The 25,880-nt window shown below is 44.9% G+C and overlaps 1 protein-coding gene across 2 annotated transcripts in view; it reads right to left on the bottom strand.

Moving 5' to 3' along the window:
• The window catches only part of KPNA6 (karyopherin subunit alpha 6), a 400,095-nt gene that overhangs the window by 87,956 nt on the left and 286,259 nt on the right, over positions 1-25,880 (bottom strand). For both annotated transcript variants that reach the window (XM_069223331.1, XM_069223332.1), the window contains 4 exons: positions 23,831-23,994; positions 7,192-7,270; positions 6,659-6,784; positions 6,442-6,569 (listed from right to left, as the gene is read on the bottom strand). In XM_069223331.1, coding sequence (XP_069079432.1) covers positions 6,442-6,569; positions 6,659-6,784; positions 7,192-7,270; positions 23,831-23,994 — 497 coding nt within the window. The remainder of the gene's footprint in view (positions 1-6,441; positions 6,570-6,658; positions 6,785-7,191; positions 7,271-23,830; positions 23,995-25,880) is intronic.

Here is a 25,880-nt window from a genome sequence, read left to right as displayed (position 1 = left end):
CTAAGCAAAGCTTTACCATTGCATGGCAGACCCATAACCTTTGCTTGAACTTCAGGGTGGAAAGATATTGCCTTAAGACAACCTTGAGGTCTAAAACGGATGCGTTCCTGCTGTCGGAAGACTGTGGTAGCTATATCTCTCAACACAACGGGAGAGGAGGAGAGAAAACTTTGAGACCCCATACTGCCTCCCCTGGGCGTGCAACAAATAACACAAAGAGTATGGGGTATCACGTAGGTACAAAATAAAGTTAAATTGTAATGGACCATCTGTATCTCCTGAAATTCAGGACCGATATGTGTGCTGAATGTGGTTGTCAGAAAGGTCTAAGGGGAAATTCTCCTTACAGACTAGGTGGCCTCACACACTATGTAGTGTCATGCTTCATCATATGGCCACCTACCCCCATCCAGGTAGGATAGTACCACCTGGACGGACTCAACCTCGTCGTTAAAAGAACTTGGAGGGAGTGCAGAGATCAAGTTTATCTGGATAAAATCCTGATCCAGTTGTACTACAGAGAGTCTAAAATCACCTAATCAATCATCTGTGTAATATTACACCTTTATTGGCAGCGATTGTTGGTGAGATTAAAAACGCAACGGGACGCTTCTAGAGAATAATGACTCGAAGAGTCACCAATAAATCACTGGCCAACATGTTTCTGCCCACTAACTAGAGCGGAAGAAGGTCTGGGGCATTCGTCAGGGCCTAGGATCCCTAAGTTCATGCACTAAAGAGCCATATGCTGAACAGGAGGGCCTATCTCAATAGGAGGTGGCTAAGTATATATAATGAGAAGGGCCTAACTGTGGATTGTTTAACAGGAGGGGCCTGAAGGTGTCCCTGTTTGTTAAAATATATAGGGATGACAACGAGGAGAGTCGTGACCCGCATATGTGAACACAGAAGTACCATCTGCTGCAAATGCGATGCCACAAAACTCACCAGTCACTTTATCAGGAGCAACCACTCCCCAGATGATATGGACTGGGTAGTAATAGACAAGCTTAATCCAACAACAAGCAACATGAGCCAAAAGCTCTTATACTATGAACAAATATGGATCTGGAGATTACGTACAGATACCATATGACTTAATGATGAAATACCATGGTCTTCATTAAATAAGAGGGTTCTACTACACTCTCCCTTTTCAGTATATTCTCTCCTCTCTGGACCCCTTCCCGTTCTTCCCTTTTCATTTCCCCATTCAACCTCCCTCCTAATTCTTTTTCTTCTACCCATTTCTACCTCTTTCCCCCCTCACATTGTCCCTTCTTTCCTTTTTCTCTGTCCCTCTGTTTTCCTTCCCTCCGTCCCGTCCTCTGTCCAGATTTCTACCTCCCTCTTGCACTCGTCCCTTTCTACCCCTTGTATTACCCCTCTCCCACCCCTATACTGCCCAGTCCATCATCAGAAGGTTGAATCTCTTAAACGCTCTCTCAAGCAGTGCTGAAAACCTCCAATAATCTGGTAGTGAACTTGCTGGAGGTGGACTAAGTGGGACAGATAGAGAAGTAACAGTCCTCCCATGCATTACTATCCTGGGGGTCCTTTGGAATATCACCTTCCTTCAACTGTTCAGCAGCATACATGTCTTCATGTGTTGGTGGTTTTGCAGGTGGAGGTTCCACCACTGAAACTGGTCATCCTGGACTAGCAGTTGACAAGACTGTGTTTGATGTATAATGAGCTGAAGGTCAAGTATGGGTCTGCACCCTGGCAATTTGGATTGTTCGGGAAATTGCTTGCAGTAATCAGTTAACATTAAGGGGAGGTTGTGTACTAGATCTCTAGGTATCTGCAGCATGGGTTCCTGTAGATAATGGTATTCTTCCTCTATGAGTACATTCTCATAATATTCTATGAAGGCTTCTAGGTCCCGCTCTTTCTTTGTACCAGGTTGAGATGGTGGTTGCTTGGTGACTGTATATTCTTCCACAGACTGATCATCATCGTGGTGGTGGTCCGTAACGTTTTGATATCTGATGCTTAACTGTGTGGGCCTGTGGTCTCTCTTCATCTAAAGTCTCTACTTCTAGTAAATGCCTTGGTGGGAAGGCAGATACTAGGTGATGTGTGTTCTGGAAGAACTGCTACAGAAATTCCTTTACTAACACTTCTGCAGGTGTTCAAGAATCAGCAGTCAATGATCCTCCCATCTATGGGGACATCATAGACACTAAAATTGTTGACACTGTCGCCATCAACACTGTTGTTGTCCTGGAAGTGGTGTATTCTTCATTGACCAGGTTGACAATGAGGTCTCTGTCAATGGCACCCTGGACTTCTGCTTGTCCTTAACCCGTTCGCTGCCAGGCCTTTTCCCCCTCCTGTGCCAGGCCTTTTTTTTGCCTATTTGGAATAGTTCTCGCTTAGGCCCTCATAACTTTTTGAGCACATAAGCTACCCACCCAAATTTGCGTCCTTTTTTTCCAACATCCTAGGGATTCTAGAGGTACCCAGACTTTGTGGGTTCCCCTGAAGGAGGCGAAGAAATTTGCCAAAATACAGTGAAAACTTTGTTTAAAAAAAAAAAAAAAAAAATGGGAAAAAGGGGCTGCAGAAGAAGGCTTGTGGTTTTTTTCCCTGAAAATGGCATCAACAAAGGGTTTGCGGTGCTAAAAATCACCAGCTTTCAGGAACAGGCAGACTTCAATCAGAAAACCCAATTTTTCAATGCAATTTTGGCATTTTACTGGGACATACCCCATTTTTATGATTTTTTGTGTTTTCGGCCTCCTTCCAGTCAGTGAAAGAAATGGGCGTGAAACCAATGCTGGATACAAGAAACCTAAACATTTCTGAAAAGTAGACAAAATTCTGAATTCAGCAAGGGGTAATTTGTGTAGATCCTACAAGGGTTTCCTACACAAAATAACAACTGAAAAGAAATAATATTGGTAATTGAGATGAAAAAAACAGCAATTTTTCTTTACGTTTTACTCTAATCTTTTCCTGCAATGTCAGATTTTTTTAAAGCAATATACTGTTACGTCTGCTGGACTCTTCTGGTTGCGGGGATATATAGGGCTTGTAGGTTCATCAAGAACCCTAGATACCCAGAGACAATAAATGAGCTGCACCCTGCAGTGGGTTTTCATTCTCTACGAGTATACAGCAATTCATTTGCTGAAATATAAAGAGTGAAAAATAGCTATCAAGAAAACCTTTGTGTTTCCAAAATGGGCACAAGATAAGGTGTTGTGCAGCAGTGGTTATTTCCACATCTCTGAAATCCGGGGTGCCCATACTAGCATGTGAATTAAAGGGCATTTCTCAAATAGACGTCTTTTTTACACACTCTCTTATATTTGGAAGGAAAACATTTAGAGAAAGATAAGGGGCAATAACACTTGTTTTGCTATTCTATGTTTCCCCAAGTCTCCCGATAAAAATGATACCTCACTTGTGTGAGTAGGCCTACCGCCCGCGACAGGAAATGCCCCAAAACACAACGTGGACACATCACATTTTTTGACAGAAAACAGAGGTGTTTTTTGCAAAGTGCCTACCTGTAGATTTTGGCCTGTAGCTCAGCCGGCACCTAAGGAAACCTACCAAACATGTGCATTTTTGAAAACTAGAAACCTAGGGGAATCCAAGATGGGGTGACTTGTGGGGCTCTGACCAGGTTCTGTTACCTAGAATCCTTTGCAAACATCAAAATGTTGCTAAAAAAACATGTTTTCCTCACATTTTGTTGAGGGAAAGTTATGGAATCTGAGAGGAGCCACAAAGATCCCTTAGTGCCTAGTTGTTTCTGCCCCCCTTGGAAGCAGATTGACCTGAAATCTGCCGATCTGCCCCCAGGGGGTGCAGAAATGGTCTAAATACAATTTGCTCCCCAGGTTACAAATGGGCCAGGGACATTGTAGGCCCAGTACTGACACTGTGAGGGTGCTTGTGTACCTATTTGAATCACGTAAAGTGTTCTTTTGTTCACATCCCCATCCCCATCTCTAAAAAAACAAAAACAAAAAACACCCCAAAAAAATGTAGCCCTCCCTATTGTAAGGAAATTTCCTGGTTTTTCCATGGTCACCCCACTTTTTGCAGAATGTTGCTGTTTTTTCGACTCTGTAGTGCATGAGGTCCTCCTGTCCAGGACCCATGAATGTGCTCTGACCCCTCAAAGTGTAAATACAACTGGCTAATCACCGATTGTCATATTTAATGTACCCATAAGTCCCAGTAGACGTTACAAGAGATACCAATGGCTACTAAGTTAAAAAGTCACTAGTGAACTGCGGCACTTAATTGTGCCACGACTACAGTGACAACGTGTACACATGGCTCTAAGGTTTGCCACTGCAGGCTAATCAGGCTAGTCAGACAGATTTTGAACAGCCAAAATCTACATTGCAAAATAATCATATTGCAATGCCGAGACCTTCCTTTTTAATATTGGGAAGTCACTGTTAAGACAAGCCTTAGTAGCCAGAAGGCAGGTAACCGGATGTTAAAAAAAAAATGGACATGTTGAATTTAAACTTTATATGTCTTGACTGTGAAAACTCGAAATTGTTGTTTTCATTTTAGCATGGCTGGTGGCCACTTTGACTAACATGGAGTTACACAGGACCACCTGCTAACTGCTAATTTCAAACTGGAACCACCAAACACAGTAATTCAAGCTATCAAAGTAATCCTTATTAAACCCAACTTAACGCTGAAGTTTTATTTAAACTAACTTTTAAATCAACTGTGACTTCAGCAGAATGAAAGAGTAGACAACGGTTTTGGGGACCCCAAATCCTTTAATGCAAACCATAATATCAAGCCCAATGGCTATAAATGCTACCAGCTGGGGCCCTTGCCCAACTGGTTAAGTGTGATATTGTAGGGTGGGGCACAGGTGCAAGTGGTTGTCAACATATATCCTCTGTACCGATACTGTCAGAGAGGTTCAATAATAGTGTAGTGTACATAAATAAGAATGCGAGTGCTGCATTGTTTGACGATACTGACAACAGTGAAGAATGATGAGTGATACAGATAAGTCTTCAATGCTGGTAACTGGCAGTTGAATACATTTTCAATCTGAACCCATCATTGCTAGTAAGACCACTTGTTAATGACAGTTATTGAAACACAGGCTCCATCACCTCGTGCACAGCAGCATCAACTACTGTCCAGGTGTTGTCTAGTGAGTTAAGCCTGAGCCTCCATGACAGACCCGTCACTACCTTGTAGGGCCTGTCAAAGCCCTTGAAGCCTATAAGGCATCAACAACAGTGGTGAAGTGGACATGGAAACAGGTTCAGAAGTTAGCTGCAGTTTCAGGTATCCTCAACCTTGTACCCATGCTTATCACAACCCAGGCGCAAAATCCTCCTCTTCCCCCCAATATTTCAGAACATGCGCAGCCATGCTCTGCCCTCCTGTTTTATCTCACAGGTGTTCTTTTATTTGCAAGCAACAACCTATATAGCTGCTAAAGGCTCAATATTAGGCATTACATTTTGCCATCTACTCTCAGACCAAGCAGCAAAATGAACAGACCCCTACCTCCATTCTTTCCCCTGCACTGCTGGTGTGCTCCTAAACAGCACTTACAATTGGAAGAAGACAAGGAGAAGCAAAGGGTGTAATGAAAATGAAAAAAACTCAATTTACCATCAGCATTCCATGTCTAAAGGAAATGTTGATGTTTATCTATTTCAACCACAAAGCATACTTTTCCCTGGCTTTTACCAGTTGAAGTTGGTTCAATTAGAAAGAGCATATATATCATACATATATAAACAAATAACCATTCCATCAACTGGACTGGAAGCATCACATACATTTTTGGACATCAGAAGTGAATCTATGACTCAAGGGAGTCAGAAAATGGGCCCTCTGGACATCTCTAGTAGGCTTGAAAGCCTACAAGAGAGGTCATGGGGACCTGTATATCACTTGAACGATTAACAATAGTGAGAAGGAACATGACGGACATCACAGCTGCTGGAAGGCATGCGGTGCTCATGCCTTTACACAAAATCTGTGGTGTAATATGTAGCAAAGCTTAGTAAGACATGCAATAATTAATCGGGTTAAGAAGCCCCCCTTTTCTAAAAATACTATTAAGGAAGGTACAACACTGACAAATGGAATGTTCACATTGCCTATGTCTCTGCCATTAAACAATCAGTATAGATGTCATAAGCACTCTAAAATGTGACGTACTCCCATCAACCCCCAAAACGGCATAAAGATGAGTGTTGTAGTCATCTGTGCAGCTCACAAGATGTATGTTGCTCTATAAACAGATGGCTTAATGATACTATACAGTAACCGATCTTGTCAGCGGCTCAACCGACCAGACATGCAGTAAGCAATGGCACAGTTGTGAGCAACCAAGCTGCTTATATGATGTATGACTTTTGCTATAAGTGGACATTCTGCATGTTGTATTAGACATGAATGGTTAACTCTATGAAAGGTTTTTACCTGATCTGCTCAGCTGTCCCACCAGATGTGGCATTGGTGATGGCCCAGGCTGCCTCTTTTCTCGTGCGGAATTCAGCTTTCTGCAGAATCTCAATAAGGACTGGGAATATGTTGGCATCAATAACAGCCTGGAAAGAAAATATAAAATCATTGGTGATGTAATCAAGACAGGAAAACAAGCAACAACGTCTTCCCTGGCAGGCCAAGACAATAATACCTGGATTTGTGCACGGTTCCCAGCAGTAATGTTAGAGATGGTCCAACAGGCTTCCTTACGGATTGACTCCTTAGGGCTGCTGAGCAGGTGTAAAAGGCAAGGCAGGGCGGAACAGTTCATGATTACCTAAGGAAAAGGGTAGGTTATCTACCTGGGGGAAAGGCACAGCACCCATTATTCTGCTCTAAACACCAACAACAAAGGAACACACGAGGTCCTGCCTTGAGCCCCATAACTCATTATGGCCACAAAAGTATTAAAAAGGAACAAGGCATGCTTTCTCCTATACATCATTTCCTATCCATCACATGCTATCAACAAATGAACATGACATGACCTCTATATAACAAATGTGCAAGCACACATCTTGAGAATACCTCCACCTCAGCCCACTATCACTACTATTCGCACACTATCTGTATATGAGTTCACCTCCATATTTCAACATTTTGCCTACCCTTGAACACTTTTTGACAATTGCATTACACCAATGTTTTTATTCGTTTTCAGGCCAATCTGCTCTCTAGGCTCACCTGGGTCTGGATATCATCACCGGTCACAATGTTTCCCACTGCACGCAGGGCTGGGGAGGCCACTTTGTAATCATTGTGCCTGCAACAAAAAGGGTGCAAGTGAGGAACTGTAGAAAAGGTGCATTTGACACTGAAATGGGTAATGGCACAACAGCCATGTCTTCATGAAGGAGACAACGAAAAAAAGGAGAAATAAACAAGTTACTTGCTTGCAGCAATAACTGTGCATCATGACACACCTCTAGATTCACATGCTGTGCATTATTCCACCATCTATTGGTTGAGACTGGAAGGTTCCTACTCATTTTTTTCTGTTGGCATTAACTTGAGGATGAGTCATGTTGACCCGTAAGGACAATAAGCATTGGTGCACAATGACCCAATACATGGCTGCTGTAGGAAGTTGGCTCTGTATATACTATCTCAAAGTGAGAGATAGTGTGCACAGAGTCCAAGGGATCCCCTAAGAGGTTGATAGTGGCACAATTAGATAATACTAATGCTCTATTTTGTGGTAGTGTGGTCGAGCAGTAGGCTTATCAGAGGGTAGTGTTAAGCATTTGTTGTACACACACAAGCAATAAATGAGGAACACACACTCAGAGACAATTCCAGGCCAATAATTTTTATATAGAAAAATATATTTTCTTAGTTTATTTTAAGAACCACAGGTTCAAGATTTACAAACAATACTTTAAATGAAAGGTACTTCACATCGGAACTTTACGAACTTTGAATTAGCAAAATAGCATATGCAGTTTTCACACAAATGACATATAGCTATTTTAAAACTAGACAGTGCAATTTTCAAAAGTTACTGGGGGAGGTAAGTATTTGTTAGTTTTTGCAGGTAAGTAAACCACCTACGGGGTTCAAAGTTGGGTCCAAGGTAGCCCACCGTTGGGGGTTCAAGGCAACCCCAAAGTTACCACACCAGCAGCTCAGTGCCGGTCAGGTGCAGAGGACAAAGTGGTGGCCAAAACGCATAGGCTTCAATGGAGAAGGGGGTGCCCCGGTTCCAGTCTGCCAGCAGGTAAGTACCCGCGTCTTCAGAGGGCAGACCAGGGGGGTTTTGTAGGGCACCGGGGACACACCAGTCAGCACAAAAAGTACACCCTCAGCGGCACGGGGGCGGCCGGGTGCAGTGTGCAAACAAGCGTCGGGTTCGCAATAGGTTTCAATGGGAGACCAAGGGATCTCTTCAACGATGCAGGCAGGCAAAGGGGGCGGGGGGGGGGGGGGCTCCTCGGGGTAGCCACCACCTGGGCAAGGGAGAGGGCCACCTGGGGGTCGCTCCTGCACTGGAGGTCGGATCCTTCAGGTCCCGGGGGCTGCGGATGCAGAGTCTTTACCAGGTGTTGGGTCTTTGAAGCAGGCAGTCGCGGTCAGGGGGAGCCACGGGATTCCCTCGGCAGGCGTCGCTGTGGGGGCTCAGGGGGGTCAACTCTGGCTACTCACGGTCTCGTAGTCGCCAGGGAGTCCTCCCTGTGGTGTTTGTTCTCCACAAGTCGAGCCGGGGGCGTCGGGTGCAGAGTGCAAAGTCTCACGCTTCCGGCGGGAAACGTGTGTTGTTTCAAAGTTGCTTCTTTGTTGCAAAGTTGCAGTCTTTGTGGAACAGAGCCGCTTTCCTTGGGAGTTCTAGGTCCTTCTAGATGAAGGGTAGTCCTCCGAGGCTTCAGAGGTCGCTGGACCCTGTGGAACGCGTCGTTGGAGCAGTGTCTTTAGAAGTGGGGAGACAGGCGGGTAGAGCTGGGGCCAAAGCAGTTGGTGTCTCCGTCTTCTCTGCAGGGTTTTTCAGCTCAGCAGTCCTTCTTCGTCTTAGGTTGAAGGAATCTATCTTGCTGTGTTCTGGGAGCCCCTAAATACTCAATTTAGGGGTGTGTTAGGTCTGGGGGGTTAGTAGCCAATGGCTACTAGCCCTAAGGGTGGCTACACCCTCTTTGTGCCTCCTCCATGAGGGGAGGGGGGCACATTCCTATCCCTATTGGGGGAATCCTCCATCTGCAAGATGTAGGATTTCTAAAAGTCAGAGTCACCTCAGCTCAGGGCACCTTAGGGCTGTCCTGACTGGCCAGTGACTCCTCCTTGTTTTTCTCATTATCTCCTCTGGCCTTGCCGCCAAAAGTGGGGCTGTGGCCGGAGGGGGCGGGCAACTCCACTAGCTGGAATGCCCTGGGGCGCTGTAACAAAGGGTGTGAGCCTTTGAGGCTCACCGCCAGGTGTTACAGTTCCTGCAGGGGGAGGTGAGAAGCACCTCCACCCAGTACAGGCTTTGTTACTAGCCACAGAGTGACAAAGGCACTCTCCCCATGTGGCCAGCAACATGTCTGGTGTGTGGCAGGCTGCTAAAACTAGTCAGCCTACACTGGTAGTCGGTTAAGGTTTCAGGGGGCACCTCTAAGGTGCCCTCTGGGGTGTATGTTACAATAAAATGTACACTGGCATCAGTGTGCATTTATTGTGCTGAGAATTTTGATACCAAACTTCTCAGTTTTCAGTGTAGCCATTATGGTGCTGTGGAGTTCGTGCATGACAGACTCCCAGACCATATACTCTTATGGCTACCCTGCACTTACAATGTCTAAGGTTTTGCTTAGACACTGTAGGGGCATAGTGCTCATGCACTTATGCCCTCACCTATGGTATAGTGCACCCTGCCTTAGGGCTGTAAGGCCTGCTAGAGGGGTGACTTATCTATACCTATAGGCAGTTTGAGGCTGGCATGGCACCCTGAGAGGAGTGCCATGTCAACTTAGTCATTTTATCCCCACCAGCACACACAAGCTGGCAAGCAGTGTGTCTGTGCTGAGTGAGGGGTCCCCAGGATGGCATAAGACATGCTGCAGCCCTTAGAGACCTTCCCTGGCATCAGGGCCCTTGGTTCCAGGGGTACCAGTTACAAGGGACTTACCTGGATGCCAGGGTTGTGCCAATTGTGGAGACAATGGTACATTTTAGGTGAAAGCACACTGGTGCTGGGGCCTGGTTAGCAGGGTCCCAGCACACTTCTCAGTCAAGTCAGCATCAGTATCAGGCAAAAAGTGGGGGGCAATTGCAACAGGGAGCCATTTCCTTACAGAGAGGGATCAGAGAAAAAGCGTACGCATAGATCCCTGACCATGGGATCGAAAATGCATCCCCCCCATGATCCTTGTTGGTGATGCCAGCTTGCATAATGTTGGCATTTGGCATTCTAGGAGGATGCAAATAGGTCCAGATCTCCGTATCAGATTTAATGGTTTGAGGAGCATCTTCGACGTGCTTCCCAAACAGTGCTTCCCCGTCATATGGAAGATCCAGAATCTTTGTCTGTACCTCGGGGCGAAAGTTGGTGGCTTTGAGCCAACCTGGACGCCTCAACACAGCTGACCCCGTGTGTAATCTGAAGCCCATTGCTGCTATATTTAGTGCACAATCGATGATCTCTGCTGAAGATCGTACGAGTACTTTTCTGGCTTCTGTTTTTGAAGCGTCTGAAAGCTCTTCCAAGGATTGAGACATGTCTGACCACAGCTGTCGATCATATCTGCCAAGTAGAGCAAGGGAATTGACTGCCCTTACTCCAATAGAGGACATGGAGGAGAAACGGTTGATGATGTTATCTAAGCATCTCCCCTCTTTATCCGGCGGTGACGTCAATGGCGTAGAGGGGTTCCTGGAGAGACGTTGGGTGGCTTGTGAAATCACGGAGTCCAGCTTCGGGTGGCCTCAGAGGCAAGCCGGAGCATCCTCCGTGGGTTTATATTTTTTGTCCAGCCTCGGCAGAACTGCAGGGACCGTTGCCGGATTCTGCATAATTTTCAGGCCCTGGTTCCAAACATGGTCTATGATGGACATAGCTCTGACCATCTTCCTGTGGGGCTCTTTAAAATCGTAGAGGAAGCAATCCTGCTGAGTTGCGGGCATTGGAAGATCAAACAGCATGGCGGCACGCTCAAGCAGGTTATGAAAGCCACACCTATGTCTTCAGGTGGGGACTCTACCACGGGTGCTGTAAGAGAAGCAGGCGCCGGTATAATGTAATCGTCCCACTCATCATTCTCAGGCTGTATTTCACCTTCCTCCGCATCGTCATCATAGGATACCTGATGCCTTGCTGTGGAAAGAACAGAATGCTGTGGTCTTGGCTGAGGTGTATGATGCGGCTGCTGCAAGTGGGGAGTTGTTGGCTGAGGCGGAAGTATTGATTGTTGAACTGATGAAGGCTTTGCTGTTAAACATTTGTGATAGTCTGCCAACATTGCTTGTAAGTCTGAAACAAGCCCAGGGGGAAGACCTACCAGCTCCGGCTGCTCATAATTGCTTTGCATATAGTATGAAGCATTGTCATCTGAGTGTTCTTGGCATCTAACCCTTAACTGGGAAAGGCTGCTGGCTACTCCCAAAATACCCTCCACATCCGAATCATTGTCATCTAGGAGATGTGAGGGTAAAAGGCCAGAAACCATGCTAGGGGACATGACTGAGGGAGTCAGATGATACTTCTTTGCCCTCCTGTGCGCATCCTGATCCACTAATGAAAACAGAGGCAAGGAACATGGTCTCTGCACTTTCACTGTAGTCTTCATCGTTGGTGAGAAATGTGCCGCCGACGGTGGTGGTGGTGTCAACGGGGGCATCGTCGACGAGACTGTCGACTGATCGATCTTCGTCAACAGTGAAAACGCCAACAGTCGAAGTGTCGTCGACACGGGTGTTGGTCCATCGACGAAGCCGTCGTTGGTGGAAGCAGTGTCGACGAGGCTGGCTGGATCTTCGATGGAAGTGTCGACGGTATCAACACTGACGTTGAAGAAATCGGACGTGCCGTCGACTAGGATGAGCATACCATCGACGAAGAGCCGGTCTTTGCGATAGACACAGACAGTACGGCGAAAGTCATAGTCAGGACTTGAGCAGTCAACGGCACCACTGTCAACTATGATCCTGTTGACGGCAAAGAAGTTGGCTTCTTGAAGGTATGCTTTACCTTGAATGGTGGTGTTGACGGCTCAGAGACAGGCTTCTTTTTTTACTTTAAGTCTGAAGCTTTAGTCTTCATCCTTGAAGGACTACAAATTTTTGAGGAAACCTCAGTAGATTTTTTAAAAAACTTTCCTGGGTCGTTCCTCTGAAGAAACTTCAGATTGTCGTTTGACAGGTGTTTTCACCACAGAAACAGAAGAGGCACTGTCCTCATCAGAAACTGGATTGTCTCTGGATTTAAATTTTTGTAGCCGGATGAGAAGACGACCCTCTCTGTCCTTAAGTGTCTTAGTAGAAAAGGTTCTACATACCTTACAGTCTCTAGGTTTATGGTTAGGATAGAGACAATATATGCAGTCCTTATGCTGGTCATCCACATGCAGCCTTTTCTTCATGCAGGTAGCACAGTCTCTAAAAAGCCTTTTCTTAGGTGTCTCTGACATGGCAGCCAGGTTGACCCACCTTGAATGATTTCTGAAGAGGAAAAGTATCCAAATCTCTTCAGAAAGAATTTGAGAGAAAAACTGGCAGAGCTCAAAGGAGACTCCTTAGCGGTGGAATATCTGAGGGAAATCAGCTCCTCACAGGAGGGTTCTAGAGGGTGGTGTGAGCTGATTAGTTGTCTTAAGTTTGGTCCTTTATAAAATGCGTATGAGATGTTCCTAATTAAGAGGCCTAGTGCCTCTACAGCTTTATATGCAACTGAGCATGGCTTTTTGTATTACACCGGGGACTCCCATCTCGACGACGGAGAATGATTCAAGCATGTGAATCTATGAAGGTCCAATACCTGAGTAACTTCTCCTATGACCCTGTTGCAGCTACCTGGAGGCGAAGTTTTGGCAATTCACTTTCTCTCTTATTGTGACGAGACCTATGTGTGGTGTTCCCCACCAGTGGGAGATGTTGTCCACCAACTGTTTTAGGTTCCCATTTGTAGGAAGACTTTTTGTCTGCTTCTGAATTCTGCAATACTGATAGATAGATGGCTATTAGCATTATGCTTCTCAAGGAAGGCCCATCTACAGATGTTATGTGCCCTGTGGGGCATTGGCATTGGATGTGACTTCATTCCCCCCTCATTCACACGGCCTGCAACTCCACCCCCACCATTGTGATACAGTTGCCCATCGGTATCTAGACCACATATTCACTGATTTGTTTTTCAAAGTATTTCAGCACGAAGGAAACTGTTTCACTGCTTCCTCCGAGCTCTACATACCTCAGATGTTCAGTTCCCCTCCCTGTGTGGAATGTCTTTGTTGTGATCACTGAGGGAGTTGGTTTTTTTAAGGGTTTTCCTACCGTGATGTTTCTTGTGTTCCACCACACAGTCTCCTTCTGGACCTCTGCAGTTACAACCACTAGACCCTTCCAACTTCTGGTCACCTGTGACTATTATACTTGAAGCCACTCCTATTATCTTCTCCAATGTCCCCACTGTCTTTGACCGCCCTTTCCGGTAGAGGGGAGCTTGCTGATTAGATGCAATGCTCTCCTTTCAGCTGCGAATACCTTGGTTTTGGCTGAGTTCAAAGTAGCACCAATGAAGACCTTTTCCCTCTGTGGCATTGGAGAGAGTTTTTCTTGGTTTATGGTGAAGCCCAGGTTGTGCAGTGTTTGAATAACTGACCTTGAGTTCCTCTGACACTGGCCAAACGATCCCACTTTTACCAGCCAGACATCCAGCTAAGGATAGACAAAGTATCCATGTCTTCGTAGGTGTGCCACAACTATTGCTAAGCAGTTTGAGAACACCCCTGGTGCCAACTGTATGCCAAATGGGAGTACCTTGACTGGTAACACATCCCTCGAACACAAACCTCAGGAATCTTTTGCTTATTGTTAATTGGAAAATGGAAGTATGGGTCTCCGAGGTCTATTGTTGCACAGTAGCCCTGCTGCAGACAAGGTACGACTTGCTGCAATGTTACTGTCTTGCTTGCGTTTTTATTAACTTCTTTAAGGTGCATGTAGGAAGCTGGCTCTGTATATACTATATCAAAATGAGATATAGTGTTCACAGAGTCCAGGGGTCCACAAGAGGCTTGACTGAGGCAATAACAGATAATACTAATGCTCTATTTGTGGTAGTGTGGTTAAGCAGTTAGGCTTATCAGAGGGTAGGGTTTAGCATTTGCTGTACACATACAAGCAATAAGTGAAAACACAAACCCAATGACTTAACTCAAGGCCAATAGGTTTTTATATAGAAAAATATTCTTTTGTTTTTATTTTTAGAACCACAAGATTAATTTAGCAGGTAAGTACATTAAATGAAAGGTAATTTGTATAGTAGTAGCTAGGACTTTGAATTAAATCAATATTGTACACAGTTTTCATTAAAATGGCAAAAAGCTATTTTAAAAGTGGACATTGTAATTTTCAACAGTTCCTGGGGGAGGTAAGTACAGTACAGTTTCTGAGGTAAGTACCACACTTATGTGTTCAGTCTCCGAGGCATAGGTAGCTGATGGGGGGTTCAAGGCAACCCCAAACACCCAGCAACACAGGGCCGGTCAGGTGCAGAGGTCAAACAGGAGCCAAAATAACGTGGGTGCCTATGAAGAAAGGGGGCGGTTCCAGTCTGCTTGCAGGTAAGTACCCGCGTTGTCAGAGGGCAGACCTGGGGGGTTTGGAGGAGTACTGGAGCTGCCCCATGTAGGCACAAAAACCACACCCTCGGCGGCATGGGGGAGGCCGGGTGCAGTGTGCTAACAGGGCGTCAGGATCTCAATAGAAATCTATGGAGGGACCCGCGGTCACTCCGGCGCTGCAGGCAGGGCACAGGGGGGTCTCTCAGACAAGCCAACGACTGGGCAAGGGTGAGGACCGCCTACTGGTCGTTGCTGCACCGGTAGTCGGTTTCTCACGGGCCTGGGGGTTGCAGGTGCAGTGCTTCGCCTGGCGTTCGATATCTTCGTCCCGGGCAGTCGCGGTCAGGGGGGTCCTCGGATTCCCTCTGCAGGTGTCATCGTTAGGGTGCAGAGAGGTCAGCCCACACGTCGCCTGGGGGTCCTCTCTGGATAGTTGGTTTCTCTGGACACGGGCCGGAGGAATCGGGTGTAGAGTAGTTGGACTTACACTTCTGGAGGGAGGAGAGTCCCTTTAGTTTCTTGGTCTTCTTTTTGGACAGGTCCGCTAGCCACTGGAGTTTCTTGGTCCTCGGTGGTGCAGGCAGTCCCCTGGAGGCTTTTCAGGGGTAGCTGGTCCTGCAGAACAAGTTGCTTTTTTTCTTGCAGCTTTTCGAGGCAGGAGACGGGCCAGTAGGGCTGGGGCCAAGTCAGTTGTGGTCTCCTCCTCTTCTCTGCAGGCATTTCAGCTCAGCAGTTCTTCTTTCTTGAGGTCGTCAGGAATCTGAAGATCTGGGTTCAGGGTCACCTCTAAATACTAAATTTAGGGGTGTTTTAGGGTCAGAGGGCAGTAGCCAATAGCTACTGTCCCGGAGGGTGGCTACACCCTCCTTGTGCCCACTCCCTCTGGGGAGGGGGCACATCCCTATCCCTACTGGTCCTAATTCTCCAAAGCAAGATGGAGGATTTTGCAAGGAGGGGTCACTTCACCTCTGGACACCTTAAGGGTGGTCCTGGCTGAGAGGGTGACTCCTTGTTTCTCTCATTATCCCTCTGGACTTGCCGTCAAAAGTGGGGGCTCGTGGTGGGGAGGGGGAGAGGGAGCAAAGGGGCAGGGGGTTGCATCTCCACTAGTTGGAGTGCCTGGGGCACTGTAAACCTGGCTTGAGCCTTTGAGGTGTGAAGAACTTCCACTCAGGACAGGCTTTGTTTCTGACCACAGAGTGCACAAAGACACTCACCCCATGTGGTCAGAAATTCGTCTGGAAGTGGCAGGCTGGCACAGACTGGTCAGCCTTGCACTAGGAGTTGGGCTAACATACAAGGGGCATCTCTAAGATGCCCTCCGTGTGCATTTTTCAATAAATCCCACACTGGCATCAGTGTGGGTTTATTGTGCTGAGAAGTTTGATACCAAACTTCCCAGTATTCAGTGTAGCCATTATGGTGCTGTGGAGTTCGTAAGAACAAACTTCCAGACCATATACTCAGTACGGCTACCCTGCACTTACAATGTCTAAGAATTGACTTAGGCACTGTAGGGGCATAGTGCTCATGCAACTATGTCCTCACCCGTGGTATAGTGCACCCTGCCTTAGGGCTGTAAGGCCTGCTTGAGGGGTGACTTACCTATGCCACAGGCAGTAGTTTGTGGCAATGCCACTCTGAGGGGAGTGCCATGTCGACTGTCTTTTCTCCCCAGCAGCACACATAAGCTGCAAAGCAGTGTGCACGTACTAAGTGAGGGGTCCCTGAGGGTGGCATAATACATGTTGTAGCCCTTAGGGACCTTCCCTGGCCACAGGGCACTTGGTACCAGGGGTACCTCTTACAATGGACTTAACTGTGTGCCAGGGCTGTGCCAATTGTGGAACCAAAGGTACAGTTTTAGGGAAAGAACATTGGTGCTGGGGCCTGGTTAGCAGGGTCCCAGCACACTTCCAATCAAAGCTGGCATCAGCACTAGGCAAAAAGTGTGTGTGGTTGGGGGGGGGGGGGGGGGGGGGGGGGGGGGGGGGGGAGTGACCATGCCAATGGAGGCATTTTCCTACAGTGCATATATCGAAGATAGGTCTGAGTGTTAGAGTGTTTGCCACATTTAGTACCAGGAAATATATGGAGTACACTCCTTGTCCCCTTTGTCTTGCTACTTTTTCTATTGTGGTTTTATTGAGGAGGTCGCTTAACTCCTGCAGTAGATATGCTCCCTCTTCCTTGCTGCAAAGTATTGACCTTGGGTTGTTTTTACCAGTTCTATGCTGTATCCATTCTGTGTCCATGCTTTATGTTCAAAATCCACATGTTGAGGTGATTGTTTTGCCATTCTCTAAGGGTTCCTCCGATTCTGTCCCCTGTCGGTGTTCTGTGTAGGTGAGCTAGTGACATGGAGTCACTTTGAAGTATGTGTCAGTGCTCTTTGTGTGGTGTCTCTGCTCCTGGCCATGCCTCGAAATGGCTGTCTCTGCAAGCTGTGGCACTTCCCCTGTGGTGTTTGCAGAGGGATGAGGGTGTTTGTTAACTGTGAGGGATAGCTGTTTGGGATCACACCCTTCCTGCTGGTTTTCTTCGCGTTATCTGCCCCCCTCAGAAGGCTGTTTGAGCACCCATCACCTTCACAGTACTGCTATCCTTTTTGATTTTTTGTAGCGACTCATCCACCGTAATGCCAGAGTACCCTGTGACTGGCATGTTCAATACTGCAGCCTGCACTTCCTACTTAATGCCAACGGTGCATGGTGAGGATGCTCTGGATGGGTGGGTGTACACTCCCTCTTTAAGAGAATCTTTCTCCACATCCTGTCATCTTGGAGGAAAACCTGGTTGAATTCTCTCCCTTCCTCTTCAAAGAGGATGGCCTCCTCATTTTCTCCTGTGGTTCTGTAGAAGCTCTACCACTTCCAGATGTCTCCCCATCTGTGACTTCAGAGGGATTCTGAATTCCTTTAGGGATTTGTTGAAATCCTTTTTTGTCCTTAGCACCTCTTCCATTTCGGCCTCGATCTTTGTCTCTTTTCAACGTTCAGTATCTTTTGGTCAACGTTGAGCTTCAAAACCTTTCTTTTCAGTGCAGAGGCTTCCTTCCTTTAAGGCTCTTTATCCCTGTCTTTCAGCTTTAACCCTTGAGCTTTTCCTCGATCACCTGTGGTTTTGGAGTTGGGGCAGCTTTCTGTTTCAATTCCAAGAATCTCTGTACAGCACTGGAGCATCCCTGTGTAACCCTGTCATTTTTCTGCTCCTTTCTCCGACAATTTTTCTGCCTCTCCGTCTCTGTCTCAACAACTTTCTCAATGTCAGAGTCCTCTCCCTACGCCATCTTGGTCTCCTTAAGGTTCTCGGCCTCGCTCAAGACACCCATGTCTTTCACAGGTTGCAGACCTCATGTGCGTTCTTCAGGGTGCACTAATTGTGGCACTGTGTGCATGCCTTAAGAGGGTATGCTTTATCCCCTACTTTCATTCTCTGGCCCTCATGGTTGATGTGGATTAAGATTGGGTGAATTCAGCTGCAGGAAAGCAGCGCCTTCGTTCATGTCGCTGTTGTATATGAAAGCATTCTTTAGTTTTTTCTTCAATTTTGCTCCAAAAAACACGGTGAAAAGAGGTATTCTCCTTTATAAACCGTTTGCGACAAGACAAAAAAAAAAGGTTGCCTCCCAGAGCATGCATCTGACAACAGAGGGAAGGACATGGGAGGCCAAATGGTCAACGTCGTCGCCCAGCAGTAAAAAATAAAAATAAAATAATAATAATAATAATAATAATTTTAAAAGTATTCCAGACCCAACCACTTGATAGTGTGCCACAACAATGTGCATCATGTACATCCAGGAAAGACTCACACTGCTAAACAACTTTTGCCTCACTTATCTAAAAACAGATTAGGTCCACACATGTATGCTTTGTGAATCACAGAGGATTTAATTCCTTTAAGGCAACATACAGAATCGTTCAATACCTCTCACAGAGCTGGCATGCTGAAACACTGCAGTTCGTCTTCCAAAGCCCTTGGTGGATCATCTCCTTTCATGTTAAGGTCAACTCCATCTGAAGCAGCCTTGGTTCCTCTTCGGAACTTAATCATATGCTGCTTTTCACTCCACCTACCTCTCGAAGCATGGAACATTTTGCCCCTCACAACCTTGTGTCCCCTTTTGCACCCCCATTTTCAATCCTGTTAGTGAAGTCCTGTGGGACTACAAGCATGCTCTGGGTGTCCGTCTTCTAAAGAACGCTCAGTGCTGATGCTACCACTAAGCAATTTTTAACCAATTTCTCTGATTCCACTCCCCATCAAAATACATGAAAAAAATGTTAAAACTCAATTGGCCCCCTATCTAGAGGGGCACAATATTCTTGAAACTGCCCAATTAAGCTTCTTCTCACTACAAAGAAATGAAACTGTGCTAATGTCGGTACTGGATGATATTCCCTTCTAACGACCAAGGCAGGTTGTGGCATCTGGCAAAGGCAAACTTGCTATCTCAGTGCTAGTGCCCTCTTTTGTATGGGGGAGGTCTTGACCAAATCCTGATCCGCCCTTAGAAAAATCTTTTGCAGGGCAGAGCTGTTTGAGTACTTCTCCTAGCTTATAGAGAACTCCCATGACCAATGATTTTTATCAGCTAATTGAGAACCCTCATTTGAACAGTGCTTTCTCAACTTGATTTATGCTTCTGTAGCACTGTGCAATTGAATTTGCCTTTGCCCGCAATCCGTATAGTCAAAGCTAGACTTGTATGCTAAGTCTTAAGTAACCCAACAATCCAGTGGCTTCTTCTGATGGGACTATGGAAGTTGAAGTCTTCTAAATGAAAGGTCGCCATGCACTCTCCCTCTTCTAACAAAGATTTTTTTTTTACAGTATAATCATTTTGAAATTTTGAGTCTTTATGAATCTGTCAAAAATCTCATATGAACGATTAGTCCTAAAGTCAAGACTTTTTTGGCATAAGAAAATACAGAGTAACTTCCTTGTAAGTGCTGTTCTTCAAGATTTTTCTCTACTGCCCCTTTCTTTGGTAGAGCTTTCAGCTTCTGTTGTAGAGATGTTAGGTGTTTGTCCTTTCACCTCTTCCTTTTTGGAGGAATGCAGGGAGGAGGTTTCTCCAACACCATGCAGCAACTGTATTATTGGGCATTTAGTATCCACTGGTCAGAGGCTACTGTTTCCCACTTGTATAGAAAACTACTCTGCAGTCAACATACAGGTGTTAGGGATGGCCTATGCAAGAGTCCTATAGTTGTTTGGCCTCTTTCTCTGACTAAGAAACGGTCTCACCTGTCCTGATGATTGCAACTGTGAAGCCGTGATTTATGCAGTCTGTTACTTGATGCTCCTCTCCCAAATGGCCCATAGCTTATAAGGTTTTATGGCACTTGCTGCACCTTTTTCATTGCTGTAGCAACTCATACACAGCAGGACCAAATTTGTTGCCTTCTGTAAAGGGAGTGTTTTTGACAGTAGCACGTACACCAGGTTTAAATCCTTAAGTTATGAGCCAGAGATATCTGTTTAAAATTGCTCCTGTGTACAAGTGTCTGCTTGATGTGTTTGCAACACTGAAGGATGATTTGAGTCATGTGTTTGAGATCATGTTTACTTTCAGAATTGCCATCCTTCCTCTCTAACCTGTGCAGGTAGATTTTGCACGTTATTCAATCTCTTCCAACTGTTGACAGTCCTGTTTGCTGAGAAGCGCATCTGAAGTTGCTATCCCTTCTTATGTTGTCTTTTCATCTTTCTCCCCTCTATTGCTGCAATGATCCTTCGGCAGTGGTCCGATTGAAGACAGAAAGTGTGCTTGCTTTGTGGCTGTTGGTGAATTTAATAGCACATAAGTCTAAATGTACTGCGGGGTCCTGTGGAGATGCCTTGCATTTTTCTACTCTAGAGGTACCTGCTTCTGAAGAGGCTGGGTCTGTGAAGATTTTTTTGTCCCGGTAGATAATACCTGTTAACATAGACAAGAACTGATTCTTCTTCCGTGTTGGTAGATTTAAAAAAAAGAAAAAGGACTCCAATTCCTCTTCCTCCAGCTAAACCTCGTACGTCCCAGCCATCCTTTTACCAATGCATGATACACAGACAGATCATCTGGTGGAGATGCTCTGGATAGATAGAACCCTGCCTACTTGGGGGGTGGGGGGGCTCATTTTGCCATATTTCTTCATCCTGTGTTTTGTCCTCACATCATCGGCAAGCACGGCATCCTGCAGTTCGTAATGTGGTTCAGGTGTTGCAGTTGGTAAGTCTTCCTTCTGTTCTAAGCCTTTTAGGGCCTTTGTAGTCAGATTTGGAGGGGAGGGGTTGAATTTCTTGCAATAGAACTAGCACTTCGGTCTTGAGGAGTCACTTTTTGTTTTATGTTGTTTACTGTTTTTTCTTTGCGCTTACTGTTGAGGGTTTGCAGTGTCGTTCTGGGAAGAGGTGTTACGTTCTCTCACTTTTGTGACTTTCCTTATCCTTCCTCCGATCCCAATCCCTTTTTGAAGCTGCATCAGAATGCAAAGGTTTGTGTGCTTTGGCATTTTTAACACCATTTTGACTTCAAAGTCTTTCGATAAAGATAGCTGTGTGCTCATCTTCAAGTCCAACCGCTTCGGCCAAGACATGCTGTGCTCTTGAGGCAGTGTGGTTCAATGAGTTTTCAGAACTGTCTCTGTAATGTCCTCAATACCTAGATTGATCAATTGAGTCTTCGACTTCTTAACCTTCATGCTCACCCTGAGACTCCTCAGTCTCTTCTATATCGTCCTCTTTCCAAGAAAGCCCCATGTCTTTCAAGGGTAGTAGCCTTTCCTGAGCCCCCAACTAATGTGGCCAGCATTGCTTTCCAAAATGTTCAAGTTCTCGCTATGAGAGAGCTTTGCCTGCTGTACAGCCTTCTGGTTTTTAGGTCGGTAAAGATTACAAACTCTTTGCATGACTTCTGTGCAAGTTTGTTGTGGCACTTGGGTAAGAATCTAAAAGGAGTATTTTCTGTCCTTCATGATAAACATAGTGACCGTCACTCTTCATTTTCCAAAGCATAATGTGGAAAGATTTGTCTCCTTTGTTCTTAAAGGCTAATTTTTCAGGATCTGTCTTCTGGCCATCTCCATTTTATGGCTGAAGAAATTATTCACTGATGTCTGATAGTCACCTTTCTTTCACAAAGCTGTCAAAGTTCGCGCCAAAGTGATCAATACTGTTTCTGAAACAAATGGTTGGAAAAAGAATCTCAAATGTATGATCACAGTGAGGCACTGTGTATTTCCACTCAATAGGGAACCTTTCAGTTACACCCAGGGGCATCTTAAGGATCATGGGGGCACAGGATCAAACATAATTTGGGGGCCCCTTGCTCTCAACAACTCTGAATTTTGTATACATTTTCAGATCAATCACAACCTCGGCAACTATGGTGTGATCACCGACGACCCTCTTACTTGGCCAACCTACATTTAGGCACAACTCAGCTACAGTTTCTCCCTGGCTAACCAGAACCTGTGAGGCAGAAAGACTAGTGGTGTGAACAAACCAGCTACACATAGTGTAGTGGACTGGTGTCTCATCCTTTGGGCCTGTACATATGGAGGATGCATTTTTAATACCCTCCAATCCCTGCTGCATGATAAACAAGAATTCTGAGTCAATTGGCACAATTCTGTGATTACACTGGCCCAGCAGCAGCTCCACATGGAGTCAAGAAGGGAGCATATAATTCTGCTCTGCACTGGGACATGTGGCTTGCTCTCGTGGCCTACCTTGGGGCCCTACTGCGGCAAAAGTAGCCTTCAGATGGATTGCACTGAAAATGAGAAAAACTTGGTCCGTCCACGCTTTCTACCTACAATATGCGGTGTAGTTTGGTATTAGGCTGTGATTGCACCTTTGTAGCAGTAGCTCAAAAAAGAAGGATGCATTCAGGGAGCACACAATGCCAGTCTTGACTGCGCATTAATAGTGGCACATATTTCATAAAGGTAAAGGCAGGTGCTACTGGGCTGGGCCTATATAATTTGTAATGTTAAACACTTGCTGAACCTAACCAGAATCTACTGGGTATTTTACCTTAACACTCACTATCTATCAGGTAGGGACTGGAATGTTTGGAAAGCCTGGGCTGGCTAAAAAAGGAAGTAATTAAACTGGTTATTTAAAAACTCTACACAGTCTAGGGCTGTCACAAAAGCCTAACGAGGGGGCCCCTTGAAAGGCGGGGGCCCCTTGAAAGGCAGGGACCCCGAGCCAGATTCCACTTTTCCCATGCATTAAAATGTCTCTGGATACACCCATTAGATAGCAGAATAATGTACCAGAATCTACAAGATTGAACTTTCCAATTAAGTCAGATATGAAAAGGAACAAAGAATGGAGCTGTGAGCGTTCTTTAGGCAGTATCAAAGTAAGAGTGAAAGTTAGGAGGAAACTGTGTACGAGAAGAGGAAAGAAGAGTGAGCAATGTTTGAGGAGGGAGACAGAACAAAGAAAGATGCAAAAAAGAGGGCACAGACGGAGAAACAACCTAACAAGCAAAAAAGAACAAATATAAGAGCAAGAGAAAAGAATGGAATCAGGGCAAATAGGGAAAATGGAAACATAGTAAACAGGAGCAAGCAAACAGAACCCCCGGAATTATGCAAAACGAAAAAGTAAGAGCACAGAGCATAGAAGAACAAACTGAAAAGAAAAAAAGGGCATGCGGAAGCCCAAACACAGCACGTTGAAAAGTATGCAGCCAGAAGACAAGCAGAGAGAAAAGAGTGGGGAAAAGATTAAGGGCGAGAAAGAAAAAGAAAGAAAAAGCACAGAAGACTAGGAAAAACAGGACCAGACAAAACCAATGAAACAAGTCTCCCCTTTTCTGGAAAACGTCACAGAAAAGTTTATCTAAACCTCTGGAAACCGAAATCTAGAAACTTCTTCTAGGAACAGTTACTGAAAGACACATAAATCCTGCAAAGAGCAAGGATATTACTAGTTCACTAAAACATAGTCCAAATATTAACAGGTGTCGAAAGCAAAAGGCCTAACATGCTGCCTCTGTCTGAGTGTATATGCTGAAAGTACCAGTTAACAACAGCTTAACAACACCCAAAGAAACTCCGACATTAATTTACATCAGTAACTCAACCAATCGTCGGCAGACTCCGGAATCAATAACTGCTTGAATTTTGTCATTGGGGCCATCAGAGAGGTAGGAGAGTGCCCAGCAAGCATCTGCAAGCAGGTCAGAGTCACTGCTAAACAGCAACCGTGAAAGGACAGGCAAACACGGAGAGACCTGGAAGTAAACAAACAAAAAAAAACAGAAGATCACATGAGCAAAACGAAGAGGACAAATGCCTAAAAATGTCAGGAAAAATGACAGCAAAAGGCTACACCTATCAGTTTGACGGGATTGTGATCACAAAAACATAACTATTTTTCACAAAAAGTTATTTGGGTCATTCGGCGCTCTTGTTTTTGGATTTGTAAGGTCACTGTTTGAGCTGTCACTTTTAAATATTGTGTTCATTGTTGGGACCATTACAAATACTACATAAATTGAAAAAAGAAAAGGGAAGAATAACCTGCTGGTTTAGGACATTCATTAATAATCTGAATTTATAAAGAGTACAGAGCTAGCACTTCCTGTTTATTAAGCAAATGATTAGGGCCTGGTAGTGGCAATAAAAGTGAATAGCAAAATTAGGGAAAAAAATACATGTCTCTCTTCAAAGACTAAGATGGGTTGTAGCTTCTAGGTAGTAATTGAGAGCGTAAGGGAATTCCAGAGGGAAGACAGGAGCACAGAAAAAAAGCTCCAGTTCACTACCTTCCGTCAGAAGACGTCAGATTTAAAAATGGGTGTTGTGTTGGCTTTGGTTCTCCTTTGATCAAATATTTTGGCCAATGTATTGTGATTCAAACATGACAACCGCCTATGTGGACTAAGACCAGGGAAACTACACTATGTTGGATTTAGTTCTGTTGTCAAATGCTCATCAAGAGAAGCACTACTGTGTTTTTCATTCTAAGCAATTGTTTCATATGCACAGACACAGGTTATTTTCACAATCTCAGCATAAATAAATGGTTAATGCACCTACAAAGACCATGTGCAGAAACATTAAAACATGGACACGCTCCTGACATTAAAACAAAACTGTTGGTAATGACTGCATTAACTTGGGGATGAATATTAGAGAGGAAGGTCTTAGCTGTGCTAGCAAAAGTGAGGTGAAAAACAACTCACCTGCTAATTTGCGTGGGCCAAATGTCAATCTTTAAGAATCTGTCCCAGTTGCTGAATAAACAGTGTTATTTACATTATGCTTCACTTACTCTTTATACATTTTTTTTTTTTTACAGCAATGGGGAATACTCTAAATGTTTGTCAATGATAAAATACTCACTTTAGTCAAAGCATGATCAGATAGACTTGGCTGAAATGTTATAATACCAATCCATGGGGGCGAAAGATTAAAAAACAAAACAAAAAAACGCGTGCATAACGGGGGGAAGATTATCCCAAAGTCAACCTTCTTGGATTACCCTCCCTTAATGTTTGACCATTACATGTTTTATATGGGACATCAGGTCTTTAAAATATTATCTGCTTGAAAGTAACCAGTGAAAATTAACTGTCACAGTTTCAGAAGCTGAAGGACCTCAAGGCGGTTTGAACACACTAATTGTTATTTTCATCCCGTCTTGGAGAAAAAATAAGCTTGTTCTGAAATAATGCTACAGCCTTTGTTATATGTCACTTACTTGTCTACTGAGAAAAGAATGTACCCTAGGTCGACAAGATCCTAATAAGTTACAGAATAATAAAGCTATGAAAGATTGATACACAGACAACTAGTGTTCCAGTCAAGTCAGATACATTTATATAGTGCCATAAATCTAGGGTATCGAGGTGCTGTCCAGAGTATAGCTGTGGACATTATAGCAATTAAATAGCAAGGTTACAAAAAGTTACTTTTCATAATAAATGAATTCCAGAATATATGTTGGAGTAGGATAAATTGCTTACCTGTAATAGCCATTCTCTTCCACGAAAATCCCTATGAAAGTCATAGGCCCTGAAAGGACCTTTCACGTGCGGGGATGCAAGAGCACTTATTAAATATTATATGTATGTTGAACGGTACATTCTGCATCTTGGTAAACTCGGAAAAACTC

The sequence above is a fragment of the Pleurodeles waltl genome, chromosome 3_1 (assembly GCF_031143425.1).
Source record: "Pleurodeles waltl isolate 20211129_DDA chromosome 3_1, aPleWal1.hap1.20221129, whole genome shotgun sequence".
Lineage (NCBI taxonomy): Eukaryota > Metazoa > Chordata > Amphibia > Caudata > Salamandridae > Pleurodeles > Pleurodeles waltl.
Note: the sequence above shows the minus strand (reverse complement) of the source record. Positions and strands in the feature narration are given on the sequence as shown.